The sequence below is a fragment of the Anomaloglossus baeobatrachus genome, chromosome 2 (assembly GCF_048569485.1).
Source record: "Anomaloglossus baeobatrachus isolate aAnoBae1 chromosome 2, aAnoBae1.hap1, whole genome shotgun sequence".
Classification (NCBI taxonomy): domain Eukaryota; kingdom Metazoa; phylum Chordata; class Amphibia; order Anura; family Aromobatidae; genus Anomaloglossus; species Anomaloglossus baeobatrachus.
The window spans coordinates 106789444-106812171 of NC_134354.1; the positions used below are offsets into that span (position 1 = coordinate 106789444).

General features: G+C 47.0%; 1 protein-coding gene across 1 annotated transcript in view; it reads right to left on the bottom strand.

Annotated features, from left to right (window-relative positions):
• Positions 1–716: 716 nt before the first annotated feature.
• The window catches only part of ERAL1 (Era like 12S mitochondrial rRNA chaperone 1), a 46457-nt gene continuing 24445 nt past the window's right edge, over positions 717–22728 (bottom strand). The window contains exons 6-10 of the mRNA XM_075333431.1: positions 17212–17273; positions 14836–14948; positions 11596–11910; positions 848–997; positions 717–767 (exon numbers count right to left, since the gene is read on the bottom strand). Of these exons, the coding sequence (XP_075189546.1) occupies positions 717–767; positions 848–997; positions 11596–11910; positions 14836–14948; positions 17212–17273 (691 nt within the window). The remainder of the gene's footprint in view (positions 768–847; positions 998–11595; positions 11911–14835; positions 14949–17211; positions 17274–22728) is intronic.

Consider the following 22728-nt stretch of genomic DNA (forward strand, 5'->3'; position numbering starts at 1 on the left):
GGTATATGAGCAGGGTGGATGGGGGTATATGAGCAGGGTGGATGGGGGTATATGAGCAGGGTGGATGGGCGTATATGAGCAGGGTGGATGGGGGTATATGAGCAGGGTGGATGGGGGTATATGAGCAGGATGGATGGGGGTATAGGAGCAGGATGGATGGGGGTATATGAGCAGGATGGATGGGGGTATATGAGCAGGATGGATGGGGGTATATGAGCAGGATGGATGTGGGGTATATGAGCAGGATGGATGGGGGTAGATGAGCAGGATGGATGGGGGTATATGAGCAGGATGGATGGGGGTATATGAGCAGGATGGATGGGGGTATATGAGCAGGATGGATGGGGGTATATGAGCAGGATGGATGGGGGTATATGAGCAGGATGGATGGGGGTATATGAGCAGGATGGGGGTATATGAGCAGGATCGGGGTATATGATCAGGATCATACACAAGGCAGGAGGATAGTTACCAGAATGGGGTACCTTAGTAGAGAATTTGGGGACATTACCCTCATGATAGTGTCAGCAGCAGATCCTCGCCCCATAAGTGTGTCATGACCACATTTTTTAGTTAAAATTTTATTTTCCTCCTCTAAAACCAGGGTGCGTCTTAAGGTGAGGTGCGTCTTATAGTCCGAAAAATACGGTAGCTGATAGCTGCTGCATTTTCACCAGTCAGGGGATGCTATTCTCTTATATCAGGTGAGTTTTAAGTCATATTATGGTCATCAAGGAGCTAAAAGAGCCTATCTTCTTGCGAGAATTCTTTTAAATACAAAAAGTAGTAATAATCACAAAAGATTTAGTGCAACAAGCAATAAGGAAAGCATAGTTGTGTATTTTACCTGTGTGATATTGTAAGGAATCTCCTTGGGCAAATATTCAAGAAGCTTCTCTCTGATAATATTGTTGCAGATTTCCTGCGGGGACTGAGTCGTCACCACCTCACTATGATATTCCCATTCTCCAGGCTTGGCAAGTGTCATCAGATATTTCTAAAATAAGAGAAAAGAACGGAATTTTGTTTACTTACCGTAAATTCCTTTTCTTCTAGCTCTAATTGGGAGACCCAGACAATTGGGTGTATAGGCTATGCCTCCGGAGGCAGCACAAAGTATTACACTCAAAAGTGTTAAGCCCCTCCCCTTCTGCCTATACACCCCCCGTGCTCCCACGGGATCCTCAGTTTTGGTGCAAAAGCAAGAAGGAGGAAAAATAATTATAAACTGGTTTAAAGTAACTTCAATCCGAAGGAACATCGGAGAACTGAAACCATTCAACATGAACAACATGTGTACACAAAAAAACAGGGGCGGGTGCTGGTCTCCCAATTAGAGCTAGAAGAAAAGGAATTTACGGTAAGTAAACAAAATTCCGTTCTTCTTTTTCGCTCTATTGGGAGACCCAGACAATTGGGACGTCCAAAAGCAGTCCCTGGGTGGGTAAAATAATACCTCGTAAAAGAGCCGTAAAACGGCCCTTTCCTACAGGTGGGCAACCGCCGCCTGAAGGACTCGTCTACCTAGGCTGGCATCCGCCGCAGCATAGGTATGCACCTGATAGTGTTTCGTGAAGGTGTGCAGGCTCGACCAGGTAGCCGCCTGACACACCTGCTGAGCCGTAGCCTGGTGCCTCAAAGCCCAGGACGCGCCCACGGCTCTGGTAGAATGGGCCTTCAGCCCTGAGGGAACCGGAAGCCCAGCCGAACGGTAAGCTTCGATAATTGGCTCCTTGATCCACCGAGCCAGGGTTGATTTGGAAGCCTGTGACCCTTTACGCTGGCCAGCGACAAGGACAAAGAGTGCATCCGAGCGGCGCAGGGGCGCCGTACGAGAAATGTAGTATCTGAGTGCTCTCACCAGATCTAACAAGTGCAAATCCTTTTCACATTGGTGAACTGGATGAGGATAAAAAGAAGGTAAGGAGATATCCTGATTGAGATGAAAGGGGGATACAACCTTAGGGAGAAATTCCGGAACCGGACGTAGAACCACCTTGTCCTGGTGAAACACCAGAAAAGGGGCTTTGCATGACAACGCTGCTAGCTCAGACACTCTCCGAAGAGAGGTGACTGCTACTAGGAAGACCACCTTCTGCGAAAGGCGTGAGAGAGAGATATCTCTCATTGGCTCGAATGGTGGTTTCTGAAGAACCATCAGCACCCTGTTCAGATCCCAGGGTTCTAACGGCCGCTTGTAAGGTGGAACGATGTGACAAACTCCCTGCAGGAACGTGCGTACCTGTGGAAGTCTAGCTAGGCGCTTCTGAAAAACACCGAGAGCGCAGAAACTTGTCCCTTAAGGGAGCCAAGCGACAAACCTTTTTCCAGTTCAGATTGAAGGAAGGACAGAAAAGTAGGTAATGCAAATGGCCAGGGAGAAAAACCCTGAGCAGAGCACCATGACAGAAAAATTTTCCACGTCCTGTGATAGATCTTGGCGGACGTTGGTTTCCTAGCCTGTCTCATAGTAGCAATGACATCCTGAGATAATCCTGAAGACGCTAGGATCCAGGACTCAATGGCCACGCAGTCAGGTTGAGGGCCGCAGAATTCAGATGGAAAAACGGCCCTTGAGACAGCAAGTCTGTTCGGTCTGGTAGTGCCCACGGTTGGCCGACCGTGAGATGCCACAGATCCGGGTACCACGACCTCCTCGGCCAGTCTGGAGCGACGAGGATGGCGCGGCGGCAGTCGGCCCTGATCTTGCGTAACACTCTGGGCAACAGTGCCAGCGGAGGAAACACATACGGGAGTTGAAACTGCGACCAATCCTGAACTAAGGCGTCTGCCGCCAGAGCTCTGGGGTCTTGAGACCGTGCCATGAACATTGGTACCTTGTTGTTGTGCCGGGACGCCATGAGGTCGACGTCCGGCACCCCCCAGCGGCAGCAGATCTCCTGAAACACGTCCGGGTGAAGGGACCATTCCCCTGCGTCCATGCCCTGGCGACTGAGATAATCTGCTTCCCAGTTTTCCACGCCTGGGATGTGAACTGCGGATATGGTGGAGGACGTGGCTTCCACCCACATCAAGATCCGCCGGACTTCCTGGAAGGCTTGACGACTGCGTGTGCCGCCTTGGTGATTGATGTATGCCACCGCTGTGGAATTGTCCGACTGAATTCGGATCTGCTTGCCTGCCAGCCACTGCTGGAACGCTTTCAGGGCAAGATACACTGCCCGAATTTCCAGAACATTGATCTGAAGCGAGGACTCTTGCCGGGTCCACGTACCCTGAGTCCTGTGGTGGAGAAAAACCGCTCCCCATCCTGACAGACTCGCGTCTGTCGTGACTACTTCCCAGGATGGGGGAAGGAAGGATTTCCCCTTCGATAATGAAGTGGGAAGAAGCCACCACCGAAGGGAGGCTTTGGTCGCCTGAGAGAGGGAGACGGTCCTGTCGAGGGACGTCGGCTTCCTGTCCCATTTGCGTAGGATGTCCCATTGAAGGGGACGCAGGTGAAACTGCGCGAAAGGGACTGCTTCCATTGCTGCCACCATCTTCCCCAAGAAGTGCATGAGGCGCCTCAAGGGGTGTGACTGGCCTTGAAGGAGAGACTGTACCCCTTTCTGTAGTGACTGCTGTTTGATCAGCGGAAGCTTCACTATCGCTGAGAGGGTATGAAACTCCATGCCAAGGTACGTCAGCGATTGGGCCGGTGTCAGATTTGACTTTGGAAAATTGATGATCCACCCGAAACTCTGGAGAGTCTCCAGGGTAACGTCGAGGCTGTGTTGGCATGCCTCTTGAGAGGGTGCCTTGATCAACAGATCGTCCAAGTACGGGATCACAGAATGACCCTGAGAATGAAGGACCGCTACTACAGTAGCCATAACCTTGGTGAAAACCCGTGGGGCTGTTGCCAGGCCGAATGGTAGTGCCACGAACTGCAGGTGTTCGTTTTCCATGGCGAAGCGCAAGAAGCGTTGGTGCTCTGGGGCAATCGGAACGTGGAGATAAGCATCTTTGATATCGATCGATGCAAGGAAATCTCCCTGGGACATTGAGGCGATGACGGAACGGAGGGATTCCATCCGAAACCGCCTGGTCTTTACGTGTTTGTTGAGAAGTTTCAGGTCCAGGACAGGACGGAAGGACCCGTCCTTCTTTGGGACCACAAACAAGTTGGAGTAAAAACCGTGGCCCTGTTGCTGAAGAGGAACAGGGACCACCACTCCTTCTGCCTTCAGGGTGCCCAGCGCCTGCCGAAGAGCCTCGGCTCGCTCGGGAGGCGGAGAGGACCGGAAGAATCGAGTCGGGGGACGAGAGATGAACTCTATCTTGTAACCGTGAGAGAGAATGTCTCTCACCCAGCGGTCTTTTATTTGTGGCAGCCAGGTGTCGCAAAAGCGGGAGAGCCTGCCACCGACCGAGGATGCTACTAGAGGAGGTCGAAAGTCATGAGGCAGCCGCTTCGTTAGCGGTGCTCCCAATGGCCTTTTTAGGCCGTGACTTAGACCGCCATGCATCAGAGTTCCTTTGTTCTTTCTGAGACCTTTTGGACGAGGAGAATTGGGACCTGCCCGCGCCCCGAAAGGACCGAAACCTCGACTGCCCTCTCCTCTGTTGGGAGAGGTTCTGCTTGGGCTGGGGTAAGGATGTATCCTTTCCCTTGGATTGTTTGATGATTTCATCCAGGCGCTCGCCAAAGAGCCTGTCGCCAGAAATTGGCAAACCGGTTAAACGCTTTTTGGAAGCGGAATCTGCCTTCCACTCCCGTAGCCACAAGGCCCTGCGGACTACTACCGAATTGGCGGTCGCAACTGCCGTACGGCTCACAGAGTCCAGGACAGCATTCATAGCGTAAGACGCAATTGCCGAGGTCTGGGAGGTAATGGAAGCCACTTGTGGCGCGGCCGCTTCAATTTTCGCTTGACCTGCTGATATAGCTTGTAGCGCCCATACGGCTGCGAATGCTGGGGCAAAAGAAGCTCCGATAGCTTCATAGATGGATTTCATCCAGAGCTCCATCTGCCTGTCAGTGGCATCTTTAAGCGAGGCCCCATCTTCCACTGCAAGTATGGATCTAGCCGCCAGTCTGGAGATTGGAGGATCCACTTTGGGACATTGAATCCAACCTTTAACCACTTCCGGGGGAAAAGGATAACGTGTATCCTTAAGGCGCTTAGAGAAACGCTTATCCGGACAAGCATGGTGATTCTGGATTGCCTCTCTGAAATCAGAGTGGTCTAGAAACATACTCCGTGTACGCTTGGGGAACCTGAAGCGAAATTTCTCCTGCTGAGAATCTGACTCCTCCGCCGGAGGGGCTGAGGGAAGAATATCCAGCAACTGATGAATGGATGCAATAAGATCATTCACTATGGCGTCCCCGTCTGGAGAATTAAGATTGAGAGCGCTCCCAGGATCAGAATCCTGATCAGCTGTTTCCGCATCATCAACCAGAGAATCCCCCCGCTGAGACCCTAAACAATATGATGTCGAGGGAAATTCTAAGCGGGCCCGCTTAGACGATCTGGGGCTAGGTTCTAAGTCCGAACCCTCCGTCTGGGATGTATGAGATACCCCGTGAGGACATTGTTGGTCCAACTGAGGGGGGCCAGGGAACAATGATTCAACAGAGTCCCTTTGCTGAGATACCGGCCTGGACTGCAAGGCTTCTAGTATCTTAGCCATAGTCTCAGAGAGTTGATCCTTAAAGGCTGCAAACTCAGTCCCCGTCACCTGGACAGTGTCAACAGGTGGCTCCCCCTGTGCCCCACTTAGCATAGGCCCCGGCTGAGGAAGTGTCACAGGGGTCGAACACTGTACACAATGAGGGTCAGTGGAACCTGCCGGTAGCTGGGTCTTACATGCGGCGCAGGCAACATAATAAGCCTGTGTTTTGGCACCCCTGCCTTTTGTGGGCGCCATGCTATAGTTTTCCCTGAGTAACACAATAGGGTATATAGCCAGAAAGAACTGTGCTCATACAGTGTAAATTATATACAGTACACAAATAATGTACCAATACAATACAATACAGCACCATGGGGCTAGCACCACATGTGCTGCTTACCAGCCGCCTAAGCGGTTGTGAGGCCACCAGAGACCGTGTCTGGGTCTCCCATGAATATGTCCCTCTCTGCAGCGTCGGTGGAGCTGACAGGAATGGCTGCGGCGTCCTGACGAGCTGAGGAAGCTGTGGGCGTGGCCTAGAAAGAGCGCGAAACGGGCGCTCATACTGTGCACAGTGAGGGGAGTGGAGCATGTAAATCATACTCCAGCCCTCATTGCTGCTCGCTCCGTGCAGCGTCCCGCCCTTCCCCTGCCTGTCAGGGCTGAGGGCGGGAGAAAAAAGGGAAACTAGGCCGCAATGAAGCCGGGGACTGTAGTAATAAACGCGGCCGCCGTAAAAGCGCGGCCGCGTGAAGGTCCCCGGCGAACTACAAGTCCCAGCCGCGCCGCAGTGTCCCGTGGCAACGGCGGTCAGTGCGGTAGCCCTTACATATAAACACACTCAGCGACGCTGAGTGTGTAATGGCACATATAGACCCGGTCAGCGCCGCGGTCCCCGGTGCACCAGCACACCCAGCAAAGCTGAGGTGATGCCGTGCGCGGTCCCCATATGGATACAGAGTACCTCTAAGATGCAGGGCCATGTCCCTGAACGGTATCGGCTCCTATCCATCAGGCTCCACAGGAGTTGTGGATGAAGCCCGGTCTCAGTGCCTGGAGACCGATAAGATCCCACTTCACCCAGAGCCCTAAGGGGGATGGGGAAGGAAAACAGCATGTGGGCTCCAGCCTCCGTACCCGCAATGGGTACCTCAATCTTAACAACACCGCCGACAAGAGTGGGGTGAGAAGAGAGCATGCTGGGGGCCCTATATGGGCCCACTTTTCTTCCATCCGACCTAATCAGCAGCTGCTGCTGACTAATCTGTGGAGCTGTGCTTGCATGTCTGCCTCCTTCGCACAAAGCAAAAAAACTGAGGATCCCGTGGGAGCACGGGGGGTGTATAGGCAGAAGGGGAGGGGCTTAACACTTTTGAGTGTAATACTTTGTGCTGCCTCCGGAGGCATAGCCTATACACCCAATTGTCTGGGTCTCCCAATAGAGCGAAAAAGAAACAGAACCCAATTCACACACATCTCCAAGACACGCGCTTTGTCTCGCAATCAAAATGTCTTGATAACCAAGTAAATGGCCCAGCGGGAAACGAAAGGGGTTATTTAAGAGCCCCTGTCACCAAGTCAGAAGTGGCCAACCTTTACTCCTATTTCATTCTCACTATTTCCAACTATTTGTTTTGTTTTGTAAATTCACTATACGTTTTGAGAGAAGTGGGCCTTTTTATCTAGGGCAGATTTTTATGTGCACTCCAAAGCAGAAAAAAAAAAAATAGAATTTATTTTAGCATCCACTTAAAAAAAAAAAAAAAAAGATGTTTTTACGTTTTGGCCAATAGATATTCATCAGAAAAAAATTGTAATGAAAGAAAAGATATGGCATGCAGCATTCAAGTTTCAGATGCTGCCTGGGAATGTGTAATAAGATCCTGTGTCCGGCATGCAGCGATGAGATAATCAGTCTATACGTGCTGGAGAGCAGCATCTTAAGACTGTTCTGCAGCAACGCCCTCTTGCAAAAAAGCAGAAAAATAAGCATTAAATACAAAGGCCCGTATCTCTGAAACCATATGGCAGTTTAAAAAGGCACAAAAAAACAAAAACTGCATACTCGGGGGAGCAGAGGCAATAAAAGAAGGACAAAACTGGCCATTCTTGACCTGGGACAGGTCCTCCAAGTATTATGTTCTGTTAGAGCAAAGGAAACATTTTAAAATGTTTGAATACTGCTATATCTGACATATTAGTACATATTAGTGATGTACTGTAAATTCCCTCTCCATGTCCACCTAACGTGTCCAGTGCTGGTCGCACGTGCTCAGTAGGATTTTGAGGCTGGTTATCTTATCCAAGCTGCTTTCAGAGATTAATCTGTATGACCGCTGTAAAGCCTAGGAACTTCTAGTCTGGATAGGTTTATTGATGACTTGTTTTCTAGGCATACTGTGCTCTGTGCAGGGATCATGGTGCAGAGAGGAGGAGGCGGTGAGCTGTGACCTTTATCTATTGTGAATGGTAGATCCGTTATCTATATATGTGCCATTGTCATAGTAATCCTGTCTCTGACAGTGAAAAGATGACTAGTGGAATATGATCTCTACTGAGCACAAAGTGTCAGTATAAAAGGCTCAGTGACCAGTCTGAAAGTTTCAGGATTTGTTTACTCAATGTATTATTTACAGCAAAAAGTATATGAAGTTTTGACAACTAATGTCATTTAATGATTGTACAGTATATGTGCATAGCCATATGTGCATTAAAGGGAATCTGTCGCCAGGTTTTTGCCACCTAATCTGAGAGCAGTAGGGACAGAGATCCTGTTCCAGCGATGTGGACTGCTTAGTGTAGTTTTGATAAAATCACTGATTAATCAGCAGTAAATTATCATTAAGGGACTACTTGGCATGCTGCCGGTAGTCCAGCATATTCATGAGCTCTGTATAACTGCTCGATCTGCAGCAGAGAAAACATTGATTTTATCAAAATAACAGCAAACAGCTCAGTAGGTGACACATCGTTGGAATCAGGGTCTCTGTCTCTACATTATGCTGCTCTCAGATGGGGGAGCAAAAACCTGGTGACAGATTCCCTTTAAGGAATGTAAATCATATTTTTAAAAAGTCTCCAATATACGGAGTGTCAGATCATATAAACAATAGTAAAATAATGTGATACTCTACCATCATTATGCTATTAAAATATTTGTGTGTTTTAATAAGTAATGACAAAAAAAAGGTAGTAAAAAAAAATGTTTACCAGAAAAAATGATTCAACAATAGGTCATTTTCCAATAAATTATTCCCTATTTTCAGAGGTACACTGCCCCCCGGCTTCCTGCTCTTGTACATGGACAGTTCGATCTAGCGGCATTGTTGTGTTACCGCTCCTGTGCGATCTCAGATACCGCTATAAGGCAACATGCGCACGCTGCTTTTTTGCTGCTTTTTTGGCTGCAGTTTTGTTGTCAGAACTTTGACATCTGACTTCCTAGCAAAGTCTATGAGAAGTCAGATTTGTCATGCGCACGTTGCAGTTTATTTATCAGCGTTTTATTTGTCAAAGGTCTGTGACAAATAAAATGCAGCATGTTCATTCTTCCTACGTTTTTGTCAACATTTGTCACAAAAACGCAGCAAAAAACGCAGGTTGTGAAAAACGCACCGAAAACGCACCAAAAACACACCCAAAAGGCACCAAAAACTACAAGCATTTTTTGTGACATTTCCAGGCTCTCTCTGACAAGGTGCAGTTTTGGCTGCAGTTTGCCTGCAGTTTTGGCTGCAGTTTTGGCTGCAGTTTGTGAACACAAAAAGATGCAGCGTGCGCATGTAGCCTTAGAGGCAGCTTTGGGGAGGGATATTGGCTGCATCCAGCGATCTTCCCAGCTTCTAACCAGCAATTGCAATCTATATTGTGTGCTCGGAAAGGGGAAAGACAAACAGTGGGATGGCACCACCTACGGGGATCTCCTAGGTACACTACGTTACGTGGCAAGGACAAAAAAAGACGTACCTGAAAAATGGGATCACCACATATGAAGTATTATTAAGAATCATCAATAATTTATTGTCAATAGAACACACATAAAACACATAGTGAAAGTGAAAAAAATACAGATAAACGAATACACACAGACAATACGGACATCTAAAATCAATTAAAAGCACTAATGCACTTGAGAGATACCCACATCGAAAAATATATATTCTTGGTCCAAAACCAATAGGCTGTAGTCAATATTAAACAAACCCTGAAATACCCCTATATTTGTGCCACAAGGAGAGGACTTTCCGCAAAATAGAATAGCAGCTTATGCCGAGGATCCCACATGTACTCAAATGAAATTAACTGGCTGGCCCATGGCAAAGTGAGCAGCAGAAAAGAAATGAACAAGATCAAATTGTACAGTTCACAAATTCACAAAGACCTGAGCAGGACACCCAGCAGGCATTTCAAACAGGTTTTAAACAAGCAAGCGGGCTAAAGTAATAAAGAAAAGCCCAGAGAGCAACTAAGGAAAATCCCTCAGGATGACATACCAAAACCTCAAGGAGGGTACAGCAAAAAAAAAAAAAATGCTAAAAAAACCATCCGGGGCAGGGACTTCCATGTCCGGTGTACTCCAGGATGGTCCAGCGTCGCTTCCAGCTGTGCTGCATGAAGGTGACCGGAGCTGCAGAAGACACATCCGCTCCTGTCAGCTCCATGCAGCTAATGAAGGGAATAGCGCGATCAGCTGTATTCAGCGTTGGCTGCGAGTAACCTCAGTGACAGCTCAGCTGATCGCGCAGCTGTCTTCATTAGCTGCGTGGAGCTGACAGGAGCGGCGGTGTATTCTGCAGCTCCGGTCACCTTCATGCAGCACAGATGAAAGCGACGCTGGACCATCCTGGAGTACGCCGGACAAGGAGGGCTTTTTCGGGCTTATTAAATTGATGAACAAGGCAATTTGTTAGTGTTTTTTTTTTTTCTAATAAAGGATTGTTCGGGTGTGTGTGTTTATTTACTGTAATTTACAGATTAATCATGGAAGGTATCTCGGGAAGACGCCTGACATGATTAATCTAGGACTTATTGGCAGCTATGGGCTTCCAATAACTCCTTATTACCCCGATTTGCCAACGCACCAGGGTAAATCGGGAAGAGCCGGGTACAGTCCCAGAACTGTCGCATCTAATGTATGCGGCAATTCTGGGCGGCTGCTGACTGATATTGTTAGGCTGGGGGGCTCCCCATAACGTGGGGCTCCCCATCCTGAGAATACCAGCCTTCAGCCGTATGGCTTTATCTGGCTGGTATTAAAATTGTGGGGGACCGCACGCCGTTTTTTTTAATTATTTATTTATTTTCCTGCACAGTATAGGCACGCCCACCGGCTGCTGTGATTGGGTGCAGTGAGACAGCTGTCACTCAGTGTGGGGGGCGTGTCTGACTGCAACCAATCACAGGCGTCTGTGGGTGGGGAAAGCAGGGAATACGAGATTGATTAATCAGCGGCCGGCATATTTAAAGTAATTGTTGCCGTGTATTCTCTGCACAGCTGTTCCTCGCCGCGCTGGTGATCGGGGAGCGGTATGAGCCGGGGGAAGAAAAAAACCGAGCGCTAATGTAAGTATGACTGAGAACAGCAGAAAAAAAGGTAAGTATACTGACTTTAATTTAAAAAAAAAACAAAAAATAAGATCGCTAGTGTAAAAACGCACACGCACGAAACGTGCTGAACACGGACATACTCCGTGTGCGGTACGTGCAGGCACGGACCCATAGACTAAAGCGGGTCCGTGCCTGCGTGCTGCCGGCCAAAAACGGACATGTCGTCCGTGTAGAAAAGCGCACACACGTACTTACCACACGGTCACACGTTCCGTGTGATTTTACGTGTGTGTGCCATCTACCATTGAATAACATGGGTCTCCGTGTGTACGTGTCTCCGGTACGTGCAAATACGTACCGCACACGTACAAATTAAACGGATGTGTGTTGCGGGTCACACATAAACGGATCAGGATAAAAATGTACCTTCAATGTCTCCACTTCTCCTCCTTCCAACGCTGAAAGCATGAACACCTCCTGAAAATGGGGCCACCCGGACCGGCCCTTTAGAGCTCTAGATGCGATTTCCTGCTCATCACCAACATCTGAACTAAGGCTTGAGCGCTCCTTATACCCCTCTGGATGCTCTTCTGTCTCTTTTCTTATGTGGGAATCTGGTTGGGCGCTTCTGTCTGAGGATTTTTTACTATATTTGATCACAGCTTTTCTTCCCTTCACCAGCCCTTCTGTCAGATTACATGTGATTTCTAGCAAAGAGTTTTTCTGCTTTAACAAATCAACCTAAAATAAAAAAAAATATACTTTAAATTGCGAGAAGAAAAACAAGTACAGCCAACAGTATTTATTAAGACTCTTTTAGTTCATGCATATATAGAGAATAAAAAAATAAATAAAATTATAATATAATATATATACACATATATATATATATATATATATATATATATATATTAATTAGACGGTGGCCCAATTCTAACGCAATCGGGTATTCTAGAAATTGTGTAGTTAATGTATGATTTCTGTTATATATATAGATATTGTTGTGTGTAGTTGCCAAGTGTTTGTGTAGGCGCTGTAAATGTTCTGGGTGTTGTCTGGGTGTGGGGGTGTGTGAGAGCGGTGTTTGTGTGTTGCGTTGTGTGTGTTGCGTTGTTTGTGGAGCACTGTGTGTGTGTGTGTGTTTTGGGGGGGAGGTATGTTTTGTGCAGTGTGTGTGTGTATGTGTAGGAGGAGTAGTCCTGGGGGAAGAGGAGCATAATAGGAATAGTCCTGGGGGAAGAGGAGGAGTAGTCCTGGAGGTGCGCAGTATAATAGGAGGAATAGTCCTGGGGAGAGAGGAGTATAATAGGAGTAGTCCTGGGGAGAGAGGAGTATGATAGGAGGAGTAGTCCTGGGGAGAGAGGAGGATAATAGCAGGAGTAGTCCTGGGGAGAGAGGAGGATAATAGGAGGAGTAGTCCTGGGGAGAGAGGAGGATAATAGCAGGAGTAGTCCTGGGGAGAGAGGAGGATAATAGCAGGAGTAGTCCTGGGGAGAGAGGAGTATGATAGGAGGAGTAGTCCTGGGGAGAGAGGAGGATAATAGGAGGAGTAGTCCTGGGGAGAGAGGAGGATAATAGGAGGAGTAGTCCTGGAGGTAGGGGAGTATAATAGAAGGCGTAGTCCTGGGAGGAGAGGCGTATAATAGGAGGAGTAGTCCTGGAAGGAGAGGAGCATAATAGGAGGAGGAGTCCTAGGGCCCAATGTGTGCGGGGGGCGTGGCCGAGCGGGTACAGTGTGCAGGGGGCGTGGCCGAGCGGACAGTGTGCAGGGGGCGTGGCCGAGCGGACACAGTGTGCAGGGGGCGTGGCCGAGCGGGCACGGCACAGTGTGCAGGGGACGTGGCCGAGCGGGCACGGCACAGTGTGCAGGGGGCGTGGCCGAGCGGAGCGACCAATGTGACGGTTGTCACTGTAATGACGTCATTTTGGAGCAAGACAGCAAATTATATATATACACACAATATATATATTATATATATATATATATATATATATATATATATATATATATATATACACACACACACACATACATACACGGTATACACATATGGTGTGTGTGTGTGTGTGTGTGTGTGTGTGTGTGTGTGTATATATATATATGTATACATATATACACACACACACACACATACATACATACATGGTATACACGTATGGTGTGTGTGTGTGTGTGTGTCTAATTATATTATATATATATTACACACACACATACATACACGGTATACACGTATGGTGTGTGTGTGTGTGTGTGTCTATATATATATATATATATATATATATATAGACACACACACACACACACATATACATACATACATACATACATACAATATATATATTACTCAATATTCAATATATGCATGAACTAATAACTTTTTTAAGCAAAAAGATAAAGAAAAACTAGTTTTCACATCACAGGCCTAGTTTTTTTTCTGGATTTCATCATTGAAAGCAATAATAATAATAATTATAATAATAATAATAGTAAAAATTATATATAAAAAAAAAAAAAAAGCATAAAAAAATGCAGCAAAACCACGCTGGTTGCAAACTGTCTACAACGTGTGCACACCGCATTAGTGAGCCATTCATTCAAATATGCATAGGGCTTAACCCCTAGAGATATCATATTTGCGGTATAGATTTTAATAGTTTAGTTGAGATAAACCATTACGCCTCCTCAAGTTGCATGCTGAGCTCGGTCATACCTTGACTGACAGCGCTAAAGCAAGCACTGCCTGCACGGATGCTGCGGCTGCGCTCAGTGTTGTTTTGGGCTCTCGTCACTGAGCGCAGCTGCACAGAGCCGCCGGTTGAGGTCAGGCAGTACCTACTTGAGCGTCATCCATCAAGATAAGACTAAATGCTCAGTATACAAAATGACAATTCATAACGGTGTGCTGAGTTCTAGGCCACACCAAGTGTCCACTGAAACATACGAAAAGTGGGGGTTTTTTTTCATGGCAACTAAACCTAAAAAAAAAATAAAAAAATCTATGCAACAGGAATGATATTTATAGGGGCCAAGTCCCCTACATATCAGGGTAAGGGGTTTGATTAGAATTTTGGGGGGTGATCGACTCCCTTTAATTGTAAGGGTAGAAAACTTCAAGGAAGGAAGCAAATGCAAAATATCCATCTACCAGAGAAGTCTGGGAAATTAGCCCCATGCTTCGGGTTTTGTGTTGGAATTACCGAATGGCAGAATAAAGGGAATTTACTGTATTATGATTTAACAACTGATGTGAAATACTTGTATTCTGGAACCCGGGCAGCCATGATATTACACGGGTATATACAGCAAGGTCCATATCACTCACCAACAGGCATTTAATAGTGGTGCAGATATGGCAGTACAAGCAGAGCAATCATTCTAAAAGCCCCCGCAATGTACAGGAGCTTTCTAAGAAAATAGGTCAATAGATCAGGAGTAGAGAGAAGTGATGAGGTCTTCAGTTAGGATTGATCATGCGTTTCCCCATTTGCTCACTTACAATGAGAATGCATACATCAAGATTGATGGCCTAATGAAACTAATATATTGCAATATGTAGATGAGGCAGGAGACTGTCTACACAGCACTATCCGCAGCGGGAGAATACGACAGAACAGAAAGACCGTTTTAGAGGAGATACGTGAAGTACATGTGTATGGTAGCCTTACCTTATTTAACACGAGGATGCTGGGGACCTGGGGGTTCTTGTACAGACACTTCAGCACCTCGGAGTGCAAAGATCTCCTCATCCACTTATCGGAGACATCCACCAAAACCAGCACTGGAAGAGAGAACACCGGGGGAGACGGATCAGATATCGGGTTTGGCTGCCTGCTAGCTCATCATATTTTGGTTTGTTCTTTTTTTTTTTTTTTTTTTTTTTTATATATAAAAATGAATGAAAAAGAAAAAAAAAGAAGGGAGCATAAAGAGAGTGTAAAATAGAGATAAAGTGAAAGAGGCAGTGTGGCAGAGAAATGAAAGAATGGAAAACAAAGAGGACTAAATAGAAAGAAAAAGAATATATGAACAAAAAGGAGGGGCATAAGAGAGGAGGCGCAACGCATTCAACATGCTGCATGGCGGGCGAGCGACACACACTACACAGCGGGCGAGCGACACACTACACAGCGGGCGAGCGACACACTACACAGCGGGCGAGCGACACACTACACAGCGGGCGAGCGACACTACACAGCAGGTGAGCGACACTACACAGCGGGCGAGCGACACTAGACAGCGGGCGAGTGACACTATACAGTGGGCAAGCGACACTACACAGCGTGAGCAAGATTCAAAACATTACAGTATAAGATTATTTTAAGAGCACATTTATATTGTAATATTGCTTTTTAGTATGCAATGGGATAATGTATAAGAAAGCTCTTGTCTTGTATATGTCAAAGCGTGTCCATAGGCCCCATTCACCTGATTGAGACAAAGAGTGCCATTTTTACCTGTCATGTTGGTATGTGCTGCTATATTTGTGTAGTACCGCTGCCTATGCTATTCTATATGTAACGCAAAACTACTCTTTTTCAACCTAGGACAGTTTTAATATGAGAAGGTGAATGCTCCTAGCGGAGGCTCTGAGGCACAACTACAAATGACGTGAGGCCAGTGTGCAATCACCGCCGGATTCTCTCTCCCCGCCTTCAGACATGGGAGCAATCAACAGGAAGAGAGATCACTTTCCATTAATTCAAGGCCGCTTACACGCTACGACCTCACTAAAGCGATCTCGTTGGGGTCACGGAATTTGTGAGGCACATCCGGTCACTTTAGCGATGTCGTTGTGTGTGACACCTATGAGCGATTTTGAATCGTCGCGAAAACGGTCAAAATCGCTCATCGGTGACATGGGGGTCCATTCTCAAATATCGTTGTTACTGCAGTAGCGATGTAGTTCCTCGTTGCTGCGGCAGCACATATCGCTCCGTGTGACACCGCAGGAACGAGGAACCTCTCCTTACCTGCGTCCCACCCGCAATGAGAAAGGAAGGAGGTGGGCGGGATGTTGCGTCCCGCTCATCTCCGCCCCTACGCTTCTATTGGGTGGCCGCTTAGTGACGTCGCACGGACCGCCCCCTAAGAAAGGAGACGGATCGCCGGTCACAGCGACGTCGCTAGATAGGTATGTTGTGTGACGGGTCTGGGCGATGTTGTGCACTACGGGAAGCGATTTGCCCGTGTCGCACAACCCAAGGGGGTGGGTACCCACGCTAGCGATATCGGTACCGATATCGCAGCGTGTAAAGTGGCCTTAATTGTCCAAAGGCGGGGAGAGAGAATCCGGCGGTGATTGGATGCTCGGCTCGCATGTTATAACGTCACATGTACCCCGACAACGCGAGTTCCCACACCACTGGAACCGGGCCAGCACCGGAGGAGAGTATAGGCTTTGTTATTTTTATAGTGGTGAATATTGGGAAAGAGAAGGGATTGTACAAGTACTGGACAACCCATTTAATTAAATAGGAACCTGTTGTCACTTGACACATGCGGTCAACCCACGAGCAGCATAAATCACAGCCGGGCAGCATAACTACAGCCAAATATATTTACTGTACTAAGACTTTAGAAAGATCAGACGCAGATGGAGAGGACTGAGCGGTCTCTTGCTATGGGAGACACATGTCAATCACCTCTCGCTGCGCTGTGAAGAGTCGGCTGGGGGCGGTGCTGGACTAGTCTCGTCTCTAGCTATAGTCCCCAGCCGGAGCTATAAAGTATATTTCTATTAGCCGAAGCATTCCAGAGAATAATACACACTTGGCTGCTATTGTGCAGCCAGACTCAGATTCTTGCCTCCCGCGGTTTGTGCAGCATTAACAAGGTGAAAGGTTCCTTTCAAAGAAAACTTTAAACTTCAGATTTCTCTACATCAATCAAACACGGTGATAAACGCCATAAGGAATCCACGCTAACATTATGTATATACTCTTGTATGTGCAAATGTCTATATGCAGCCTCATAAGAAGGGTTTATACAGCAAAGATTGAATATTACCTTCAAGGAAAATGTAGAGCGGAGAACTTTCTTACCTAGATCAGCCAACTTCACAGATGTCCATGGATCCTCCTTAAAGGTTTTCTCCAGATTATGCCTAAAAACATAAAATAACCTAAGACAAAATACACAATGTGGCTACTTGCTTTGTGACGACCAATATCTGTTACAGTTATTGATACCAAATTTTTGGTAGTCTGTCACTATAGATAAAGGGGACTTCCCATCTCATACACACACAGCAGTCACAAAATATGCCAGGAATTTATAGAATATGCCAATGGGACCGTGGCGACACCATCACTTGCTACGATCCATGGAGGTCAGAAGTCCCATGCAAATACATGCAACCACCTGCATCTATTATACATTTATTCTATACGCATAAATGGATAAGAGGGGAATAACTCTTTAAACGATTTGGACACCTTCATGGTTGTATTTTACCTCAAGGGAATCGGTCACCAGATTTTTGCTCCCCAATCTGAGAGCAGCATAAAATGGGGCAGAGATTCTGATTCCAACGATGTGTCACTTACCGAGCTGCTTAGTGTAGTTATAATCTACTGCTGATTAATCAGTGATTTTATAATTAGAGGACTACTTGACGTGCTGCAGGTAGTCCAGCATACTCATGAGCTCTGTATAACTGCTAGATCTGCAGCAGAGAAAACATTGATTTGATCAAAATTACAGCAAACAGCTCAGTAAGTGACACATCGCTGGAACCAGGGTCTCTATCTGTACATTATGCTGCTCTCAGATGGGGGAGCAAAAACCTGCTGACAGATTCCCTTTAAAACCACATATTTGGGACTAAAGATAATCTTTGTAATAGGGCTTCATAAAAAAAAAAAAAAAATTAGAGCACTTGGATTTTACAGTCTTTGTGAATGATAAGACATGGCAAATTGTAGAATAAGTTAACAGTCAATGCATCAGTGAGCTTTTCTGATGAAGAGGGTCCTGTTTAACTTTCATTTGGTCATGAATCAACTTACGAGAATGTTCATTAGGAGAGAGAGCATTACAGACCCAACCCTAGGGATACAGGCTTAAAGGGGTTGTCCCTTTTGAGAAAATTTTGGTACCCTAGTAGCAAAATAATAAAAACAAACAAACCACGCTTTACCCACCATTCCCAGGTCCAACGTTGCTCTAGGTATTGGCTACGGCGCTGATGTAACAACTGCGGTGCTGATGTCACATCTACAGCCAATCAGCTGGCTCAGCGGCTCTTCCCTTGTAGATGAAACACCATCACTCAACTAAACTCAATGATTGGCTGCAGCACTGTTGAAGTGATGGAAGCGCTGCAGACAATACCAAAAACTGGGAGCCCTGGCAGAGAATCAGTGCTGAACCCGGGGACAGTGAGTATAGTGAACATTTATTTTATTTTCTGTATAAATTAGCTGCGCCCCAGGACAAAGATTTTCTGAAAATGTACAACTAATGCTTAGCACGGCTTGTAAACCGCCTGTAAAAATGATCCTTTAAAGACGCACTAATGAATAATTACTATACAGAAGCTCCAGCTTCCCTTTAAATCCAGCTAGGAAAGAGGAGACATTAGGAATGTCACGCTTCTTAAGCCTGGAACCAATATTTTTGCTTTTATATATGGCAATTTGTTATGTTTATTGGTTCTTTAAAGCACAAGTAATGTGGCATTAACTACATCCCCTCAGTGCATCGATCGCCTGTGTGAAGCGAGGCCCTTAAGCTTGCACTGACAAAACCCATTGATTCATGTAAATATGTGTTATTGATCTCAGGCTAAGTTAGAAACCCTGCTACTTGTAAAAATCAAGTGGGTGACGGAAAAGAAAACCCTTGTCTAAACACAGCGCTCCGAGTCCTCCCCACAGACACGGGGTGAACCTAATCCAAGCTGGACCACCATTGTAATGAATATTGGGTCACTCAATCAGCTCCGAAAAGCAAATTCTATAAAAGAAGCTTTTACATAAAGAGCTAAAATAACAGTGCGGAGAGTGTAAGAACAAAACAAAGCACGTTACATTACTGCATGGGGTGTTAGAGAACTCAGAAAATGTCCTCAACTAACCTGCACCCCCCAAAATACCCAGCACTCATACTACAGGAGCTGAAAAATATTTTTAAAGGGAACCTGTCACCACTTTTTTGGCGGATAAGCTGCGGCCACCACCACCGGGCGCTTATATACAGCATTCTAACATGCTGTATATAAGAGCCCAGGGAGCTGTGAGAACATGAAAAACACTTTATAATATTTACCTAACGGTCGCTCGGTTGGCCATATGGGCGTCTCTGTTCTCCAGTGCCGCCTCTTTCGGCCATCTTCGTCCTCCTTCTGACTCCTGTGTGCATGACATGTCCTACGTCATACACGCTCGCCGGTCCTGCGCAGGCGCACTACAATACTTTGATCTGCCCTGCTCAGGACCTGAATGCCGGTGAGTGTGGATGACGTTGGACCAGTCATGCACCACGGTTAGAGAAGAAGGAGGATGAAGATGGCCAAAAGAGGCGGCTCCAGCATCGGAAAACGGAGACACCCATATGGCCAACCGAGCGACCGTTAGGTAAGTATTATAAAGTGTTTTTTATGTTCTCACAGCGGCCTGGGCTCTTATATACAGCATGTTAGAATGCTGTATATAAGAGCCCGGTGGTGGTGGCTGCAGCTTATACGCCAAAAAAGTGGTGACAGGTTCCCTTTAAGATTTCTTCTGTACATGTCTCCAGATATCAGCCATGTCACCTTCATATGTCTGTCTGTAAAGGCCCCCCATACAAAGACTGATATCAGGAGAAGCCCCTAATATTGGTCCGCTTGGCCTCCAGTCTATATATGGAGGTCCCAAAATTTACATCTGACATGTTATGGAAAAGAAAGATGCGGCACATCTGATCCTGTCGTTCTTTGGAAGATAAGCGGCCATCAGAGTAGTCGAGCAGTAGCCATCTCATAAAAATCACGAGCACTCGGCTGTCAACCATCTAATATGTATGGGGGGTTTAAAGCCCTCGTACACAGACTAAAGTAAGCCAAACCCACCGACAAACAGGTTCGGCCAATGCTCTAATGTGTATGGCGGGTGGCGGTCAAGATTTTCATTGTAGATGTAGTTTAGGCATGACCAATATTGGACTGACGACCGTATTGCTCTCCCGGAGACGAGCAGTCAGCAGGCACGTCTAGTGGCTGCTTTATCACAAAGAACACAACAATGTATGAAGCTGTCGAGAAGGCGGTCAGTCATATGATCTGCATTGTTATCTCACGTGTATTGAGGACTGAAAAATACTCACTATTAGCCAAAACACGTAATTTACGCCTGTATACTTATGTGGAATAAATTCTAAAAAATTCCAGAAGATTTGGAGTGCCGGTCCTTTGTTCAAGTTATATTGTGGAGGACTGAAGACATCTGACTGCAGCAGGATCCTCCCCCATTTGATCCATCCGCAGTAGAATAAATGATTTCCAAGGCCCACTACATCAGTAGGTCACCAACCAATATAAGAAGAATAATAATCCCAGTGTTCTCTGCAAGATCTCTACAATGTGCTTTGTTATAGGAACATGCAGAACAATATGTTAAACTTTATAGTGCAAAATATTTTTTATATCTCCACTATACTTTTATATTTGATTTATAGGTTGAGTTCCTCAATCATAAATTATCCAGAATCATAAATTATCAGACAGGTGGTGGGTTTGATTGCTGGCAGATCTACTGCTAGGCTTCCAACTGATGGTGACAACGGGAGTCTAGGGTCCCCATCTGTCCATTAGACTGGTGCAGCAGCTGACCATCTGTTTTGTACCACTTAAAGTCTATGAGACCGATAGATATAGTAGGATACAGTACAGCGGAGTTAAGCGGGCTTTACACACTACAACAAATCTAACGATGTGTCAGCGGGGTCACGTCGTAAGTGACGCACATCCGCCATCGTTAGTGTTGTTGTAGCGTGTGACAGCGACGTGCGATTGCGATTGAGTGTAAAACCGTTCATCGCATACACGTTCATTTCCTTAAAATTGCACGTCGGGTTGTTCAATGTTCCCGAGGTACCACACATCGCAGTGTGTGACACCCCGGGAACGATGAACAGATCTTGAGTCCCGCCTGCAATGCGGAAGGAAGGAGGTGGGCGGGATGTTTACGTCACGCTCATCTCCGCCCCTCCACTTCTACTGTGTGACATCGCTGTGATGCCGAACGTCCCTCCCACTCCAGGAAGTGGATGTTCACCGCCCACAGCGAGGTCGTATGGAAGGGTAAGTACGTGTGACGGCAAATAATCGTTTGTGCGACACGGGCAACAAATTGAACGTGCCGCACATACGATGGGGGCGGGTACGATCGCATACGATATCGTATGTGATATCGTAAGGTGTAAAGCAGGCTTTACTGTGTCAGAGATATAGACATCAGTTGAACACAACTCTCACAGTATTGTATCCTGCCATCTTTGTTAGTCCCATAGAGTTTGTTGAGTGGTGCAAAACACATGGTCAGCTGCTGCACCAATCTAATGGGGAGATATAGCTTTATTTATATTGGAGTCTCCTATACAGCCCCATCTCCAAGGACAGTGAGCGGCAAGTGTGAGATCTATATATATAATTGCCTTATTCTGTCTGTCTGTCTGTCTGTCTGTCTGTCTTGCTCCAAAATTGTGTCCTTACGGTGACACAAAGCTGATTGGCCGCTGGGCTCGCCATGGCCCCGCCCCCCGCACGGATTGGCCGCTCGCCCAGGCAACTCGCCCACGCCCCGCCCCCTCACGCAATGCACGCTCGCTCTGGCCCCGCCCCCTGCACGCATTCCCCGAACCGACCGACACGGAGCCACGACTCCCAGGTGAGTACTGTACCCCCCGGGAGCCCACATCAGCGTACGCCTTCAACCCAGCCGACACATACCCTCGCATTGCTGGGGTTGCCGCCGTATGCTGGTGTGGGCTCCCATGCGACGGGATACGCTGGTAACCATGGTAGCATAGTTACCAGCGCATCAAGGTCCTGCAGCGGCGGAACATACACACACACACACACACACATCAGATCACACTCACTCTCACACACACCTCACACACACATCAGATCGCATCCACGTCCTGCAGCGGCGGAACACGCACACACATAAGAACAGACACACACACACACACACACATCAGATCACACTCACTCTCACACACACCTCACACACACATCACATCGCATCCACACACTCACAACATCCTGGGATATCGCTTGCTTCTCGGCGGCGATACTGTGGAGTGAACTTCCAGGACCTGCCGGAGGATCACATGGCCAGAAGCATGTGGTATCTCCGGATGTTGTGAGTGTGAGCGCGTATGTGCAATATCGTCAATGTGTGTGTGTGTGTGAGTGTATGCGATCGGGTGTGTGTGTGTGAGTGTATGCGATCGGGTGTGTGTGTGTGTGTGTATGCGATCGGGTGTGTGTGTGTGTATGCGATCGGGTGTGTGTGTGTGTATGCGATCGGGTGTGTGTGTGTGTATGCGATCGGGTGTGTGTGTGTGTATGC